This window comes from Lissotriton helveticus, chromosome 5_1 (genome assembly GCF_964261635.1).
Source record: "Lissotriton helveticus chromosome 5_1, aLisHel1.1, whole genome shotgun sequence".
NCBI classification, from domain to species: Eukaryota; Metazoa; Chordata; class Amphibia; order Caudata; family Salamandridae; genus Lissotriton; species Lissotriton helveticus.
Window position 1 is genome coordinate 63424713 of NC_136065.1, and position 18667 is coordinate 63443379.

Genomic DNA, 18667 nt, shown 5'->3' on the forward strand with positions numbered 1-18667 from the left:
CTTTGTGTGTGCTTCCAGGCGTTTCTGGGAAAGTTAGTTTCTCTGACTATGTTTCTAAATTGCTGCTTTTTGAAAATATTTGTAATAAATGCGAAGAAACAAAGCATAATCCTCGCCTCTGTGTCCTTAACAGAACTGAAACTTTCCAGTATGAAAGCTAAAAAAATTATATTCTATGGCAGTGAGATTTTTGTAGCTCACACATTCATCTGCCCAAATAAAATGAGGTAAAAAAAAGAAAACTACTATCAGTGGCCTCACAACTGCCCCTGCTTTACCTCAAAGTTCCTAAACCACCTTGCATTTTCTGGAACAAAAGTGATGGGATTAAGCTTCAGAGGCAAAGACAACACAAACTAACATCTGGATCAGCTGATAGTCTTGCGGCTGTGTCCCAGGTAGCTACGGCCTAAAATGTAGGACCCCAAACAAGAGACAAACATTAGTCCTATTAAAATATCTCTTTTTAATGTCAAAGATGAATACGGTTATAAAAAGTAAAGTGCATTTGTGATTGTACATTTCAGTTTTTCTTCTAAAAAAACATGTAAACAAGCATTCTATTTGTAGCCAGAAACGGTGCTGTTGGTTACGGCTCACCATGGCCGCGTTCCCCGGTATTCCTGTTTTTGGCGCACCCATTGGGCATTGAAGGGGGTCCCGAGTACGGTCCAGGAGGACTGGTCACTCCACAAGCGTTTCATAGGAGTTGACTGCTCCGTCCTTAAATCATTGGATGACTGTGGTACGCGTTTCATGGGAGTTGACTGCTCCGTCCTTAAGTCATCGGATGACTGTGGTACGCGTTTCATGGGAGTTGACTGCTCCGTCCTTAAGTCATCGGATGACTGTGGTACGCGTTGCTCCTGCAGCTCCCTGCTCCGAAGCTTTGTCACATCTTTGTGGTGAAAGGAGAGATGTTTAGGCTCAGCTTCACGCACAGGAGTTGAGATATGCCCCACAGATGGGAAATGGGTTTCCACCCTGGGAGAAAGAGACAGTTTCCCACCATCCAGTTGTGCCAGCTCAGACGACATGGGCCTACTGTTGTTATGTGGTGTCGCTGCCCGACTGAACACCCCAAGGGCTCTCTCCACGTGTTCACCAATCTGGGGCTTGTCCATTCTCAAGGGATCTGGGGGCTCCACATGCACCTTGCTGGAAGGAAAATAATCTTCCTTTGTGCTTGAACCATTCAAGCAAAGAGGTGGCAAAGCAGCCGCTGTCTGCTCCCTGTCTATCCGTTTCCCTGGAGTCTTCAACCTACAAAACAAAGAACAGAAAATGTACTGAACGCAGCAGGGTCAACTTAGCACAAATAAACTGGGCTGCAAGCAGTCTGGTTGCCTGATGACATATCTCCCTAAACACTTGTTGTTGTGTAATGAACCACAATTTATGAGGCTACTAACAAGCATTGTTAAATGCAATAGGTTGCGCCTATGTGTTTGATAATCGTTTTTGCTGTTGTAAGTTTTAGCTTGGTGAGCAGTTGTGCAATATAAGTTACTGAAACTCCATAAAAGTGTTATGTCTATGTCGTGGCACCAAGGTATTTCAAAACAGTTTTGCTGAAGACCAACGTTCTTTCAAGCAGAAATCAGATGCGAGAAAAGCAGTAAAAATTAGTGACGTAAGATCCCGCGTGTACATATAAAGGTACAGAAACAGAAGCAGTGCAAGCTTTGTTTAATATCTGTGGGATTGCACATGTGTGTGTGAGAGAGATAGCTTTAGGGTCTGGTGATGGCTTGTATGTGACATTGTTATTTGTGCTTTGCTAAGTTATGGCATGTGTTGGTGGGACAGTACATGTGCTCCCATGTTTGTGTGGCTGTTTGATGTGTGTGTAATGGCGGGTGTGTTAACATAATGGTGCACAAGAGTGCCTTATGATGAGTGACGCTGTCACAGCATATATCGTGGGATGGCGTTTGGCTGTGTGCACATGTGACGGCTTGACATGTATGTGTGAAAGACATAAGAGATATATGTGGGTCTGTGTGTGCCTATCTGGATGTGAAAGTGTGACTTGGAGCCACGCAGCAGTACTGGAGTGGCACGTCCAATTCCAGTGGATCTTCCCACTAAATGTCAAAATATATTCCGGACAAATAGATGCTACAAAGACAGGAGGCCCCTTCAAATTATTTTAAAATAAATCATGCAAAAGAATTGCTGAATATTTACAAAAAACCTTTTTATGCAAAGCAGTACATTTATAACACCACTTTATCAATTCTAAGAGCAAATCGGTGCACCAAGGATTTGAAAAATGCAGCCATGAGTTATATTTGGTTACTGAATGCAAGGAAAGCTTTTTAAAATTGAGGCTGTGCACTAAGTTTCACTTTCTGGACATTTTACACATTATAAAAGCAATTTGACACCTGGTTTATGTGGTGCTTGATGGCTCAGTTATGTTGTCTTGCAGCTCAAAAAATAACTGTGTTATGACCCACTTCAATGGTCACAATGATCTAAACCCGAGAAGGATGCAAGACCAATGCACCATCTGCTCATTGAGAACAAAACCAAGCACATGGTCAGACGTTCAGTATCTTCAGAGACACATGAGTTCTTTCGTAGAGCCTGACAGACTGGGGATGATGAACAGAAAACCAGCAGGGGCTGCTGAACTGCAGACTTGAATGTGGGGTGAGGGTACTTAACAAAATACAGGCAAAGGGCTGAGGGGTGCGAGAAAGGGTTAACGCTTCTTAAAATTAAGAAAGCTGAGCATGCAGGAAAGTCTGTACGTTATTTAACGAATAAAAGCATTTAGGAAGAAAATGTTTTTTTTAAATTATACGAGGATGCAAACACTAATACGCAGTCGCGTTTGAAGGTGTGTGCTCCAGCCCAGACAATATCAAAGTGCCACTTAAAAATAGAGAAGTTGTATTCTCCCTGTAACAGAATTTTCACTGCAGTGTTCTCAGAGGAAGAATGAATGAAACACACTCAATTCTGTCCTTTGGCATATACTTCTCTTTCACTCTTGAATGAAGGGGATGAAAATCTCCCCACAGAGATTTTTTCCCCTTCCTGGTGTGGCTCAAGGTCCCTGCACTGCCCTGTGTAATTACTCCCACTGGAATCTTTTTACAAAACATGTCTTGCTGATATGTTGACAGATTGCTCAGTGATATGTTTAGGTGTATGCACAAGGAGGGTCTGTGCAGATGCTCGCCTCTGCCAGTTAGTCCGAGTGCTGAAACTGGTACATGCATATTTCATAAACAGGGGAAGCAAAAGTGATGGTAGACGGACTCCTAACTAAAACAAGCAAGGCTGCAACCCTGTCGCTGAAAGTCAAACTTTCCCAGCAACTGCTGGGCTGATGGGGGGCCGGGTCTTCCCACTGCAAAACTGGTTATGAAACATCGTAGAGCGGAGAGGCCTGCCTGCCTGTGTGCTGAAGTGCAGAGCACTATTAAAAAACACAACACAGCCAGCTCAAGTGGAGATGTCCACAAAAGTCATAGATTAACCCCCCTGTCGTAAACTGACCCCCTGCAAAACTGAAGACTCACTCTTTTAATGTACTCCTAAAACTGCACAAGGAATTCAGAAGCAAGGAGTTGATTCTATGTGACATGTCTGGCATCGGATGACATTGTGACCTGAGGTCATTGGACTAAGAGTTCAACAGACAGAATACACTATGCGAAAGTTGAAATGGCACAGTCAATGGACCTGCCTCTTGTCAGCTGGAGCTGTAACAGATGTTAACTTGTCTATGCTGTTCTTCCCCTGTCCTGGATCTCGACCTCAGACAGAAAGACACTTAGGGGCCAATTATGATGTCGGTCGGAAAGGCTCTGAACGGCATTCGGATTCTCCTAAACCGTTTCGGAACCTATGTTTACGACCGCTCCGGAAACCTTTCCGGACGACCGATTACAATAGAAGTTAAGCATTCAGGCTGTCCGAATCGGTTACTATCAGCAGTCGGAGTACCCGTAGTCGGTCGGAGCCGATTTGTACAGCTCTATGGACACTGTTTCCAACTGAGCGATTATGATGTCAGAGTCTGCCAGCCGTTCCAAGTCTGCCTGCCCGACACAAACCGGCTCTCTGAAATAGAGTTTGGGTGCCCGTTGCAGTCCCCTCTTCATCCTGAGGCCTGCAGTTAGGGTCCGTGAGGAACCCAAGGGACCCCCCTTTAAAACCATGCATGGTGTGGCAGGCACCATGGGGTGCCTGTGGCAGGGTGCAAGGTTTACCGCACCCACCCCTTTCTAGGTCGAGCCTATAGCAGCGCATGCGCTGCTTGCTTGACTATATAGTAAGGAGGATTTCAAAGTGCTACCGTGGCCTAAAGCTTGAGTGCCAGTGCGCGTGAACGCGCGCAGCCGCCATCTGCCTTTCTTATCGAATTGTCTGCCAAATTCTCCCTTTACTCTCCACCCGTGCCTCCCTGTGTTCCTTTATTTTGAGATGCTTTTAGTATTACTGTTTTGTGACTTAAGGAACATTAAGGAAATGTTACAGTGAAACTGGACAACGTTCACAGTGTTTATTTCTGATCGCAGCGGCTGCTTCATGTCCGTTGCACCATTCAAGGAGTCCTTTTGTTGCCGCTTTCATGAGGACATGATGAGGAAGCTGGAAACTTTTGGTACATTCTCTTTAAAAGCACAGCATGTTGGCGACTGGTTAGTCGATTACACCTATGTAGCGCTTTAGATCTCAAAGCGCTATGGTGGGTGCAGCAGTTATAACTCATTAAATATGGGGTGCAACTCACAAGGAGGAGGCAGGTTTGAGTGCACATTGGCTGCAATCAAACTCTTAAGATGATGGGCTGTGTGTATTCATTATCAGCACTCAGACTTCGCTAAGTGATCTTGTTTTGTTGTTGTGTCAATGCTTTGCTGCGCCCGTTTGACTTACAACCTGCTTTCTCTTTCACCAAACTCGATGTTTGTGTTCCTTTATTTTGAGATGCTTTTAGTTTTACTGTCACACACACAACCACAACCACACACACAACCACCCACACACAACCAAACACACACACAACACTACACACACACAACCCCCCCACACAGACACACAACCACACCCACAACCACACACAGAACCACACCCACAACCACACACACCCACAACCACAACCACAAACACACACACAACTACACACACAACCACAAACACAACCACAAACACAACCACACACACAACCACAAACAACCACACACACACAACCACATACACACACAACCACACACACATGACACACACACACACAACCACACAAACACAACCACACACACAACCACAAACCCAACCACACAACCACACACACAAAAACACCCAACCACAACCACACACACACCACAACCACACACCCAACCACACACCCAACCACACACACACAACCACAACACACACACAACACACACCCACCCAACCACACACAACCACACATGCACGCACAACCACACACACACACAGCCACAAGCACACAACCACACACACAACCACACACACACAACCACACCCAACCACACTCACAGCCACACAACCACACACACACACTCACACACAATCACAGCCACTACCACACACACACAAACACAACCACACACACAACCACAACCACACACACAAGCATGACTACACACACAACCACACACAACCACAACCACACACAACCACGCATACACCACACTCAACCACACACACTCAACCACACCCACAACCACACACACACAACCACACACACAGCCCCACACAACCACACACACAGCCCCACACAACCACACACAACTATACACACACACCACACACAACCGCAGAGAGATACAACCACATACACACAACCACACACACAACACACACACAACCAAACACACGACCACACACAACCATACAAACACACAACCACACACACACAACCACAACCAAACACAACCACACACACAACCATACACACACACACAACCACAACCAAACACACAACCACACACACAACCACACACACACACACACACAACCACAACCACACACAACCACAACAACACACACAACCACACACACAACCACAGAGACACACAACCACACATCCACAACCACACACACAAACACAACCACACACCCCGCCCCCCGGCCACTCACTGCCTATCAGCCTCCTCTCAGCCAGGTAGTGCGATCGCGATCAGTTTCACTTTCACGAGATCGCGATCAGTTTCACTTTCACGGCCGTGTTGGCGTTTCTAGTTTTATTCAGCGTTCACTCTTGTTTCCTAGTGCTTGACAATCCAATCTCTACAATATTTAAGAAGCCTGCACGTCTCCTGTCAACCATACCACTCCATGCATTTACTCCAATCTACAGAGATATCAGTGGTACAGACAAAGGTAACCAGGTCCATTTATGAAAGGAATATGCTACTTACCAGTATGAATCTGTTCTTCGCATGTAGGGCTGCTGACATTCATATCTGTGCATAGATCGCCGCCTAGTGTTGGGTCCGGATGATTGCACATTGTTGTCCTGGAAGAGTCTTCGAAGTATCACGAGATAGGTGGCTCCTCCCTCGGACTACAGTGCGCATGGGCATCCTCTCCATCCTCAGATTGTTTTTCGCCATTGTGGCATAGATGGAGTATAGTACAGTAAGAGATGCCCATGCAAAGAGTGAATGCTACAGCTGCGACAGGCACCGGGGAGGAGGGCGGGCGATATGAATGTCAGCAGCCATACATGCCAAGAACAGATGCATACTGGTAAGTAGCATATTCCGTTCGAGGCATGTGGGCTGCTGAATTCATATCTGTGCATAGAATGTATATCAGTATCTCCCCTAGCGGTGGCTGCCTGTGTCAGCTGCAGCAGTCTGAAAAAGAGTTTTGAGAACAGCCTGTCCTACAGCAGCTTGCTGTTTGGAATGTACATCTACGCAATAGTGTTTGGTAAATGTATGTATGGTTGACCATGCGGCTGCTCTGCAAATTTCGTGTAAAGGGATATTCCCTAGGAAAGCCATGGATGACCCTAGCTTACGTATGGAATGCGCCCTAGGGGGAACTGTTAAGGTGCGTTTTGCCTTTAAATAACATATCTGAATGCACTTAACGATCCATCTGGCTATACCTGATTTTGAAATAGGGTTGCCTTTGTGTTGCGGTGAGAAAGCAACAAACAAATTGTTTTGTCTTTCGAAATGCCTTAGTTCTATCTATATAGTATAGCAGAGCTCTCTTGACATCTAGAGTATGCAAGGCCCTTTCAGCTACTGTCTGTGGATTTTGAAAGAACACTGGTTCTATTGTTTGATTTATATGAAAATGGGATATGTTGGAAATGGGATCCCCGGCTGGCCAGGGCTTTCGCCAAAGTCAGTCAGAGACCACCACTCCCAAGTCAGGGCAAGGGAGTTACACGCCAAGATAACCCCTACTCACCCTCTAGGTAACGTGGCGCGAGCAGCAAGGCTAAACTTGGAGGCGATGTAGGCTAAGTATTTGCACACGCACCCCAGCAACAACAACCAAAGGCCCACCACAAAGGAAACTCCACACAAGGTTATATAAAAATAGCCTTTGTATTACACCAAAACACATTAGATAAAACACACACTTTACAATGTGCCAGAGGCACGGGCAGAATTTACAAGGGATTATTTACAAGACAGGGCCACCTGGACCACTGTCAGGAATCAGAAGTAGCACTTTCAGAAATAGCACTTAGTACATAGAATATAAATTTACTTTAGCACAAAATAGCACACAACCAGTAACTACTGGTAACAGGACCTCACTAGCACCACCTGCACTAGGGAGAAAACAACCACCTATGTATCACAATACCTGTAGGGGTGTAAGAGCAGAACACATGATGCAATGCATAACATTCATTCAGAGGTGTAAAGAGGAAAACACATGATGCATCAACAATACATTCAGAGGTGCAGGACACAATAGCGCAAAACTCACATTAGCCACCACCTGTGGCAGTCCCTGTGTCCCAATGTCAGGGCCTAAACGTGGCAGTTGCCCACAAAGTGCTGGGCAACTGGTGCAGGGAAGGTTAGGGCACTGTGGAGCCTCTCTGGCTCAAGAACCACCACTGTGGCACTGCGGAGCCTCTCTGGGCTCAGAAGTAAATCAAAATGCACCCCTCTGAGCCTCTCAGGGGCTCGCCAAGCAAATCTGCAATTTAGAGCTTCAGCGCTCTAAACAAGGAACATGCCCCCAGCGAGTCTCTCAGGACTCTAAATGAACAAATATGCCCTTAAGAGCTCAGCGCTCTGAAATAAGGGAAATGCCCCCTCGAGCCTCGGGGCTCGTGACATAGAAGTAGGGCGGGAGCCTCTCGGGCTCTAAATAAACAAATTGCCCCCAGGAGCCTCGGGGCTCCAAGCACCAAAAATGCGGCCACGTGGGAGTCCCTCACGGGGGACTCAGGAATCAATAATGCCCCCGGAGCCTCTTGGCTCCAACAAAGAAATGCCACACACGTTGGAGCGGCCCTCTGCCAATCGGGGCCGCTCGGGAAACAAGGAGGAATGGACAATGCCCCACGAGCCTCTGGGCTCGATCACACCGAGGACCTCGCTTGGTCCGCAAACGGAAGGGGAGGGGCGGCACCGACAGCGTGCCCCGACGCCCTCCTCCCTTCCTTCACTCACCGGCTGTCTGCTGGCGGGACGGCTCCTCTTCCTCGGGAGCCTCGTGGACACGGGAGCAGGCTTCCTCGGTCTCCTGCCTGGCCTCGTCGCACCGTCCTTCTGCCTGACTTCCACCGGGGCCGCCAATGGCAGCGCGGCCCTGGGGGTCAGGAGGCGGGACTTCCGGGTCGCTCTAGGCAGCGGCCCGGCAACAGCTTTCAGGGCTCCCGGGCTGCGGCGGTGAACACGGGGCAATGCCGGGTGGGCACCGGCTTGAAATAAAATCCGCACAATGGGGCAATGCCGGGTGGCACCGGCCTTCAAATTAAAAATAAAGCGAGGTGGGCACTCGCTCGCTCCAAAAATCGGCAAATCGGCGCCAATGCCGGGTAGGCACCGGCAATATCGACAGAGCGCTCCCAAGCGCTCTGGGAGCACAGGATCAGCGCGCTCAGCGCTAGAAAGACAAGCAAAGCGCTATTGAGCGCTGGGGCACCAGGAAAGCGCTCCTAGCGCTATAAATCCAATAAAAGCGCTTCCAGGCACAGCAAAAGCTCCAGCAAGGTCTGGAGGCAGGCAGAGGGGCAAGGCAGGGCCAGAGCCAGCACACTGGGTCTCCAGGCAGGGAGACAGTCCAAGTGGCGGTTCTCCTGGCCCCAGCAGCAGCAGCAGCCCCCTCTGGCAAGGATCCTAGAAGAGAACAACTTCTGTGGGGACACAGCCCCATTTTTATACACCATTTCCCTTTGTCTGAGGGTGCAGAGTGGGGGCGGAACCAGTCGCAGCTGGTTCTTGAGTACTCTGATGGCCCAACCACCCATTCTATTCACTGGCAGGGCTTGGGTCATTAGACTCTCCACAGGGGGGCGGAGCCAGCATTGTGTGGGGAAAACCCAGCCCATCCAGGACACAGGTACACTCCTCCCACACATTACTCATGCAGATCTCCCACTCACCACCGGGCAGACCCATCCAGACTTCCTGGAGCCTGGCATGCCAGCCAGCTCCAGCCAATCACACGCCAGCACCCTCACAGCACACGTACAGCCATGTCTAGAAATGGCGCTTCTCTACTAGACACATACATGCTGCATACACCGTTGCGCAGCATTCACTCACACGAGTTCACACATACCAGACTCAAGCCTGTACACCCCACGCATCAGGAACTACCAGGGACACATACATTCCCCATGCATTCCTATGGGCGGGCAGGCCTAGCTCAGCACATGCACTCAGAGTGCGCACGCACTTTCCACTGGGACACAGTGAAAGTGCGCAGAATCCCAAAAATCACCATTGCCAGGTCACCATTTCACGCAAAAAGTCTAGGGGTGAACCTGCCCTAAGGGCCAAAGTCCAACATAACCCCCTTCCAGCCAAAACGCAGGGGAGACCAATCACCACCGTGATGGACTTCCCTGCTTGGGGCGATAGAACACGGACGCAGGCCCGCAACTGCAGGGACACCCTCCTGTTCTACGCCACGGTGAACCCATGGGATTCCTTCTCAACACACTGTCTGGACCAACTGGGCTACCCCACTGGTACTCCCAAGTTGTCCGCGGCCAGGACCAGGCCCTGGGCCACCCAGGTGCCACTGGTCCTTGCCAATTCGCAGAGCGGGGGGCAGTAACCCCTGGCACATAACGGCCATTTTCCACTCTTCCTGTCTGCAAGACAGGACTAGACTGCCACTGGTTCTCCAGCCTAGGGCCTACAACCTCAGGCGGACCAGGAGTCTCAGGGAAGGCTCTCCTCCCCTTACCTCTTCCCCTAGGGTTCCTCCTCCTCCGGCGAGGGGTACACCTAGAACGCCATTCCAACCCAGGGCTTATCCACTCAGGTTGCACCGGGGTCAGAGGGGGGCTCTCCCACCCTCTGCACCCCCTTCCAGAGGTCTGCCCTCTCCCACCTGGAGAAGTTCCTCTGGAAGAAGAACCGGTCAGGACACTGGTTACAGTCATCCTACCCTTCAGGTCAGGCTGATCCTGAACCTGGCCTTCCAACCTCTGGTCTAAAACCTTCGGTGGAACAATTGCCTGGCACTCCAGGACTTCTGGGGACTTACACTCCATCCCCCTGAGGCTAACAAATGAGACATATGTTGTGTGACTGTCTGTCTGGCGCAGATCTCCCGCCCTCTGTCCACCTGACAGTGCGTGACGATCCCCCAGACCAGAAGTGGTGTTACCATGGTCACTACACGGGAACCTAGCCCAACTGGGTAGTCCCTGACCCACTGGTCCTTCCACTGGGGAACTCCCCCAATCACTCCTCACTCTGGACTCCTGTACCCTCCCTACCGGAGCGGTACTGCCAGACTCTAGAACCATAGGAGCTCTGGTTACAGACGCTCCAGGTCCTCTACTCACTAGGAGATCTTCCTCAAGTGGACTAACAGGACAGCCTAGGTCCCCAACCTGGTGTTCCCTACAGAAACCATCCAAGTCCTGAGGCAGGGCTTCGGGCGTCCGGGGAACCTCGGTCTCCCCCTCACTCCTGCTCCACTGAGCCAGGCAGTGAGCCCCTATACCCTCCTCGCTATCCTGGGACCTAGCTGGGCTACACTGAGCCTCTTCCACCACGCTGGGCTGGAAGATACCTGAACCACTACTTTTGGAGTCACTCCCTAATGACCCTAGAGAACCTTTATCACTCTCCCAGCGCTCTGCTTCCTCAGCAAGCGCCCAAGGATTAAGGGATTCAGACTTCAACAGGTGCTGGCGCAACTCTGGACAAACAACACTGAGCAACTGCTCCTTGAGAAACATATTCAGTACTCCGTCTTTCTCATCATCCGAGCTAGCCGCCAGCCAATCCCACATTGCATCAGAACAGTCATCCATAAAAAAAACCCACTTCTGTTGAGGCAGTTTCCTACTGCCCCTGAACTTTAACCTTAACTCCTCCTCTTGGGAACAAGGGACCATACGTTGGGCACGGGGTAGGGGACTGTCTGTACTGAAGTCTACATAGCTGCCACCACTGGACTCAGCCCTCCCTGGGGAATCCAGAAAATTAAAACTGCGCGCAGGGGATAGTCTATCCTCCAGAGCTACTTTGCCTCTGGTGGAGGCCCTCTCAGCCTCCTCTATCCTTTCCTGAGCTAAGACCCTCTCGGTCTCTAGCTGTTGCTTCCTAAGCTCCAGCTGCGCCATAGCCTGGGCATGCTCCAGCCTGAGCCTCTCTAAAGCCAGCTGGTGCTCCCTTTCTCTCCTTCTATCTTCCAGCTCCTCTGGGGACAGGGAAAGGGACGAGGCGCTGCCTCCTATACTGGACCCAGCAAGGGACTCCCTATCTATGGGGTCCTCACTCTCTACTGGCATCCAGGTGCTGTCATCTTCTTCCTCCTCTTCTGAATCTTCAGGGCTCCCCACAGACCCACCACCCTCCTGGTGTGGAGCCCGGGCCCTTTCCTCACTGCGCTCAAGATCCCATTGATCCTCTTGCCATTTGACCATGCATCTCCTAAGTGCATACCAGCCTGACTGATCCGCCCCTATGCCTCTCTCTTCACAGAACTTTCTCAGCTCCCACATACCGTATGTGGCTAGATCATTGAAATCAAAAACCAGCTCCATTCTGGCGGACGTTCTTGAGAAGAGATCACACAGGGAACCTAGGGGTCTGAGCTAACACAGGAGTACACAATTCACAAAGGTATCAGCAAGCTCTCTACCCCAGAGAACTCACACTCACTTGCCTAGTGCCACACACCATTCATCCACACACAACCCTCCCCTCGGACTGGTAAGGCAGTTTCTACCACCCCTGATTCCTCAACCTGACCACAAGTGACACAGGTACCGACTCTGGGCGCAGGGTAGGGGACAAATGTACTGACACAATTGCACAATGATACCTTGAGGAGAAGAAAATATGAAACTTCCACAAAAAAAACAATCCCCTAAAATGTGGTCATCTAAAATGCAGAGTTTTGTGGTGCAGCCAGCTACTACCAAGGTACAAGGCAAACACAAATCCTTATCCCGCCGCTTGCCGCCAATGTTGGAAATGAGATCCCCGGCTGGCCAGGGCTTTCTCCAAAGTCAGTCAGAGACCACCACTCCCAAGTCAGGGCAAGGGAGTTACACGCCAAGATAACCCCTACTCACCCTCTAGGTAACGTGGCGCGAGCAGCAAGGCTAAACTTGGAGGCGATGTAGGCTAAGTATTTGCACACGCACCCCAGCAACAACAACCAAAGGCCCACCACAAAGGAAACTCCACACAAGGTTATATAAAAATAGCCTTTGTATTACACCAAAACACATTAGATAAAACACACACTTTACAATGTGCCAGAGGCACGGGCAGAATTTACAAGGGATTATTTACAAGACAGGGCCACCTGGACCACTGTCAGGAATCAGAAGTAGCACTTTCAGAAATAGCACTTAGTACATAGAATATAAATTTACTTTAGCACAAAATAGCACACAACCAGTAACTACTGGTAACAGGACCTCACTAGCACCACCTGCACTAGGGAGAAAACAACCACCTATGTATCACAATACCTGTAGGGGTGTAAGAGCAGAACACATGATGCAATGCATAACATTCATTCAGAGGTGTAAAGAGGAAAACACATGATGCATCAACAATACATTCAGAGGTGCAGGACACAATAGCGCAAAACTCACATTAGCCACCACCTGTGGCAGTCCCTGTGTCCCAATGTCAGGGCCTAAACGTGGCAGTTGCCCACAAAGTGCTGGGCAACTGGTGCAGGGAAAGTTAGGGCACTGTGGAGCCTCTCTGGCTCAAGAACCACCACTGTGGCACTGCGGAGCCTCTCTGGGCTCAGAAGTAAATCAAAATGCACCCCTCTGAGCCTCTCAGGGGCTCGCCAAGCAAATCTGCAATTTAGAGCTTCAGCGCTCTAAACAAGGAACATGCCCCCAGCGAGTCTCTCAGGACTCTAAATGAACAAATATGCCCTTAAGAGCTCAGCGCTCTGAAATAAGGGAAATGCCCCCTCGAGCCTCGGGGCTCGTGACATAGAAGTAGGGCGGGAGCCTCTCGGGCTCTAAATAAACAAATTGCCCCCAGGAGCCTCGGGGCTCCAAGCACCAAAAATGCGGCCACGTGGGAGTCCCTCACGGGGGACTCAGGAATCAATAATGCCCCCGGAGCCTCTTGGCTCCAACAAAGAAATGCCACACACGTTGGAGCGGCCCTCTGCCAATCGGGGCCGCTCGGGAAACAAGGAGGAATGGACAATGCCCCACGAGCCTCTGGGCTCGATCACACCGAGGACCTCGCTTGGTCCGCAAACGGAAGGGGAGGGGCGGCACCGACAGCGTGCCCCGACGCCCTCCTCCCTTCCTTCACTCACCGGCTGTCTGCTGGCGGGACGGCTCCTCTTCCTCGGGAGCCTCGTGGACACGGGAGCAGGCTTCCTCGGTCTCCTGCCTGGCCTCGTCGCACCGTCCTTCTGCCTGACTTCCGCCGGGGCCGCCAATGGCAGCGCGGCCCTGGGGGTCAGGAGGCGGGACTTCCGGGTCGCTCTAGGCAGCGGCCCGGCAACAGCTTTCAGGGCTCCCGGGCTGCGGCGGTGAACACGGGGCAATGCCGGGTGGGCACCGGCTTGAAATAAAATCCGCACAATGGGGCAATGCCGGGTGGCACCGGCCTTCAAATTAAAAATAAAGCGAGGTGGGCACTCGCTCGCTCCAAAAATCGGCAAATCGGCGCCAATGCCGGGTAGGCACCGGCAATATCGACAGAGCGCTCCCAAGCGCTCTGGGAGCACAGGATCAGCGCGCTCAGCGCTAGAAAGACAAGCAAAGCGCTATTGAGCGCTGGGGCACCAGGAAAGCGCTCCTAGCGCTATAAATCCAATAAAAGCGCTTCCAGGCACAGCAAAAGCTCCAGCAAGGTCTGGAGGCAGGCAGAGGGGCAAGGCAGGGCCAGAGCCAGCACACTGGGTCTCCAGGCAGGGAGACAGTCCAAGTGGCGGTTCTCCTGGCCCCAGCAGCAGCAGCAGCCCCCTCTGGCAAGGATCCTAGAAGAGAACAACTTCTGTGGGGACACAGCCCCATTTTTATACACCATTTCCCTTTGTCTGAGGGTGCAGAGTGGGGGCGGAACCAGTCGCAGCTGGTTCTTGAGTACTCTGATGGCCCAACCACCCATTCTATTCACTGGCAGGGCTTGGGTCATTAGACTCTCCACAGGGGGGCGGAGCCAGCATTGTGTGGGGAAAACCCAGCCCATCCAGGACACAGGTACACTCCTCCCACACATTACTCATGCAGATTTCCCACTCACCACCGGGCAGACCCATCCAGACTTCCTGGAGCCTGGCATGCCAGCCAGCTCCAGCCAATCACACGCCAGCACCCTCACAGCACACGTACAGCCATGTCTAGAAATGGCGCTTCTCTACTAGACACATACATGCTGCATACACCGTTGCGCAGCATTCACTCACACGAGTTCACACATACCAGACTCAAGCCTGTACACCCCACGCATCAGGAACTACCAGGGACACATACATTCCCCATGCATTCCTATGGGCGGGCAGGCCTAGCTCAGCACATGCACTCAGAGTGCGCACGCACTTTCCACTGGGACACAGTGAAAGTGCGCAGAATCCCAAAAATCACCATTGCCAGGTCACCATTTCACGCAAAAAGTCTAGGGGTGAACCTGCCCTAAGGGCCAAAGTCCAACAGGATACCACCTTTGGCATGAATTTAGGGTTTGTTCTGAGAACTACTCTATTTGCATGTACTTGAATGAATGGCTCTTGAATAGTTAGGGCTTGCAGCTCACTAACTCTTCTAAGTGAAGTAATGGCAATAAGGAAAGCCACCTTCCAAGTAAGAAATTGTAGTTCGCATGAGTGTAGTGGTTCAAAAGGTGGTCCCATAAGTCTGGTTAAAACGACGTTTAGATTCCAGACTGGTGAAGGTGGGTGTTTTGGTAGAATTACTCGTTTGAGTCCCTCCATAAATGTTTTAATTGCTGGCACTCTAAACAGTGAAAGGTGTTGCCTGTTTTGGAGATATGCTGCTAACGCAGCTAAATGTATCCTAATGGATGAGTAGGCTAAATTGCAACGTTGTAGGTGCAAGAGATAGCAAATGATGTTTTGTGTAGAAGCATCTAATGGGTTTATATCGTTGTTACTGCAGTAAATGACAAAACGTTTCCACTTAGCTGCATAACATGCCCTGGTAGTGGGTCTTCTTGCCTCTTTGATAATATTCATGCAGTCTGGAGGCAAGTTCAGGTATCCAAACTCTAGGATTTCAGGAGCCAGATAGCCAGGTTCAGCTGTTGCGGGTCTGGGTGTTGGATTTCGCCATGGTTCTGAGTTAGAAGACTGGGTGTGAGTCGCAGTCTTTGATGAGGCACCACTGACAGTTCTAGGAACGTTGTGTACCATGGTTGCCTCGCCCATGTGGGAGCAACTAGGATTAGCGTCAGCGAATGTTGGCGCATTTTGCATGTCACTAGCGGTATTAATGGAGCTGGGGGAAAAGCGTACGCAAATTTGCCTTACCAGTTCATCCATATCGCATTGCCCTGCGACTGCGAATGTGGGAACCTGGCGGCAAAGTACTGGCATTTTGCGTTTTCACTTGTGGCAAACAGATCTATCTCCGGTTGTCCCCACTGCCGGAAGAATGGTTGGAGCACATTGGGGTGAATCTCCCATTCGTGCATCTGTTGACTGTGCCTGCTGAGCAGGTCGGCTATTTGATTGTCCTTGCCTGGGAGGTGTTCTGCCATGAGAAACATGTTCCTCTGAATGGCCCATTTTCACACACTCTGAGCTAGGTGGGACAGCTGTGGGGGGTGTGTTCCTCCCTGTTTTTGAATATAATACATAGCTGTCATGTTGTCCGTCCGGATCAACACAGTCTTGTTGCATAAGTGTTTTTTGAACACTTTTAGGGCTAGAAAGACCGCCATCAACTCTAGTAGGTTGATGTGCGTCTTTTTCTGTTGTAGTAGTATAGCTTTATTTCGATACGGTACATATCATAAAAGCAGTACAAAAAGTAAAATCATTACAAAGATGCATAATATAAGATACCGTAGGGAATCATGATAAGAACAATAATACATAAAATACACATTTAAGCTATCCTTACAAATATTTGCACTAGTATCTAAAACAGGTCATAAAAAAAGGGCATTACTGGATCAATAGCTTTCTTACAGATCTTATGCGCCATGCCCAGCCAAGAAATTTTGCCATGCAGCATGCAAAGAATGGGCGGGCATCAGAGCGTAGTATACATAGGGCTTCTAGGTGTGATCTTGTTCCCAGACTTCTGCACAAGGGCTTTAGCCATTTCAATCTAGGAGCTGCATAGACACTACACTCAAACAGAAGGTGGGCGACAGACTCAACCCTTGAGTCGCAAAACGGACAAAACGGGACCGTTTGAAAAGGAGGATTCCAGGAGGAAGTAAACAATCCTAAGGGGAGAACACCCACCCTAAATTTGAAGTAAAGTGATCTATCTCCAGAGCTGTGGATTAGGTCCAAATAAGGTTCCCTGAAGGGGAGATCTTTGACTAGTAAAAACTGGGCAACAGATTTGCAAAGGTTGGGATTACGCATTCTGTTATTTTTTACCCATAACCAGTAGGCGTTCTTTAGAAACAGCTTGGGCGGTGCTGTTTTATTGGCCCAAGCATCTCCCAATCCCAGCTCATAGAGCAATCGTTTTACCTCCCTGAACCAGGGTATCTTATTACAACCTGGAAGAGACAACAGATCTTTCAGGGCGTCAGCGTAACTACACAATTCTGGGACATTCCATACCCGGGACCAAAGTAACAGGGGGCGTAATTTTGCTTGCTCACAAATTGGGCGGGTACCTGCATCCAACAAGAGAGGGATTGTAGGAGTGCTGTGGGGTAGCCTCATCAGATTTTTCTGTTGTATAGTCCATAGTCATAGTCATACATGTGTAATGCAGGACATGGGCTCCCCAGCCTAGCAGGGATGCGTCCGCTGTTATCACTATTTGTGGGACAGGCTCCTGGAACAGTCGTCCTTTGCAAAGGTTTTGTGGATTCCACCAATGCAGAGAGTTGTATGCCCGACTGGTCACCAACACTAGGGCCTTCAATTGTCCCTGAGCCTGGTTCCACTGCCTGGTTCCACTGGTTCCACTGCCTTGCTAGGCACTCCTGTAGCGGACGCTTGTGTAGTCTGGCATGAGGGACTATGAATATGCACAAGGCCATCATGCCTATTAGTTGCATAAACACTCGAGCTGGCAATGAGTGTTGTGGTTTGAACCTTTGGATTAACATTTGCATTCCGTTGATCCGTGCTGCGTTGGGATATGCCTTTGCTGCTAGTGTATCTATTGTTGCTCCCAGGTACTGTTGGACGTGGGAGGGTTGCAGGTGTGACTTTGGGTAGTTTAGCGAGAAGCCTAGACTGTGCAGGAGATGAATGGTCTTTGACATGTGGCTGGCACATTGCTGGGCCGATGTCGCATGTATTAGCCAATCGTCCAGATATGGGTACACATGAATGTGTTGTCTCCTGCGATGTGCCGCCACTGTTGCTAGGCATTTGGTGAACACCCGTGGAGCTGTTGTTACACCGAATGGCAGGACTTTGAACTGGTAGTGCTGTCCTTGGATAGTAAACCTCAGATACTTTCTGTGAGCAGGGTGTATTGGTATATGAAAGTATGCGTCTTTGAAGTCTAGAGTTGCCAGGAAGTCTCCCTGGCGCAGCAGTGGTAAGACTTGTTGGAGAGTGAGCATATGAAAATGCTCTGATAAAATGTACAGGTTGAGGGGCCTGAGGTCCAATATTGGTCTGAGAGAACCGTCCTTTTTCGGAATGAGGAAGTATAGTGAGTATACTCCTGTTCCTTGATGTTGGAGTGGGACTGGTTCTATGACCCCCTTTTGCAGCATACTGATGACCTCTTGCTGCAGTAATGTTATATGTTCCTGTGACATTGGACGGTGTACGGGTGGTATGTTGGGTGGTGTTGATGTGAGTTCTAGGCAATAGCCATGTTGGATAACTTGCCTGACCCACTTGT

The 18667-nt window shown here is 49.9% G+C and overlaps 1 protein-coding gene across 1 annotated transcript in view; it reads right to left on the reverse strand.

Annotated features, from left to right (window-relative positions):
- Positions 1 to 449: 449 nt before the first annotated feature.
- ATAT1 (alpha tubulin acetyltransferase 1) overlaps positions 450 to 18667 on the reverse strand; it is a 182460-nt gene continuing 164242 nt past the window's right edge. Inside the window, exon 12 of the mRNA XM_078641706.1 lies at positions 450 to 1263. Within this exon, the coding sequence (XP_078497832.1) occupies positions 597 to 1263 (667 nt within the window). The 3' untranslated portion in view covers positions 450 to 596. The remainder of the gene's footprint in view (positions 1264 to 18667) is intronic.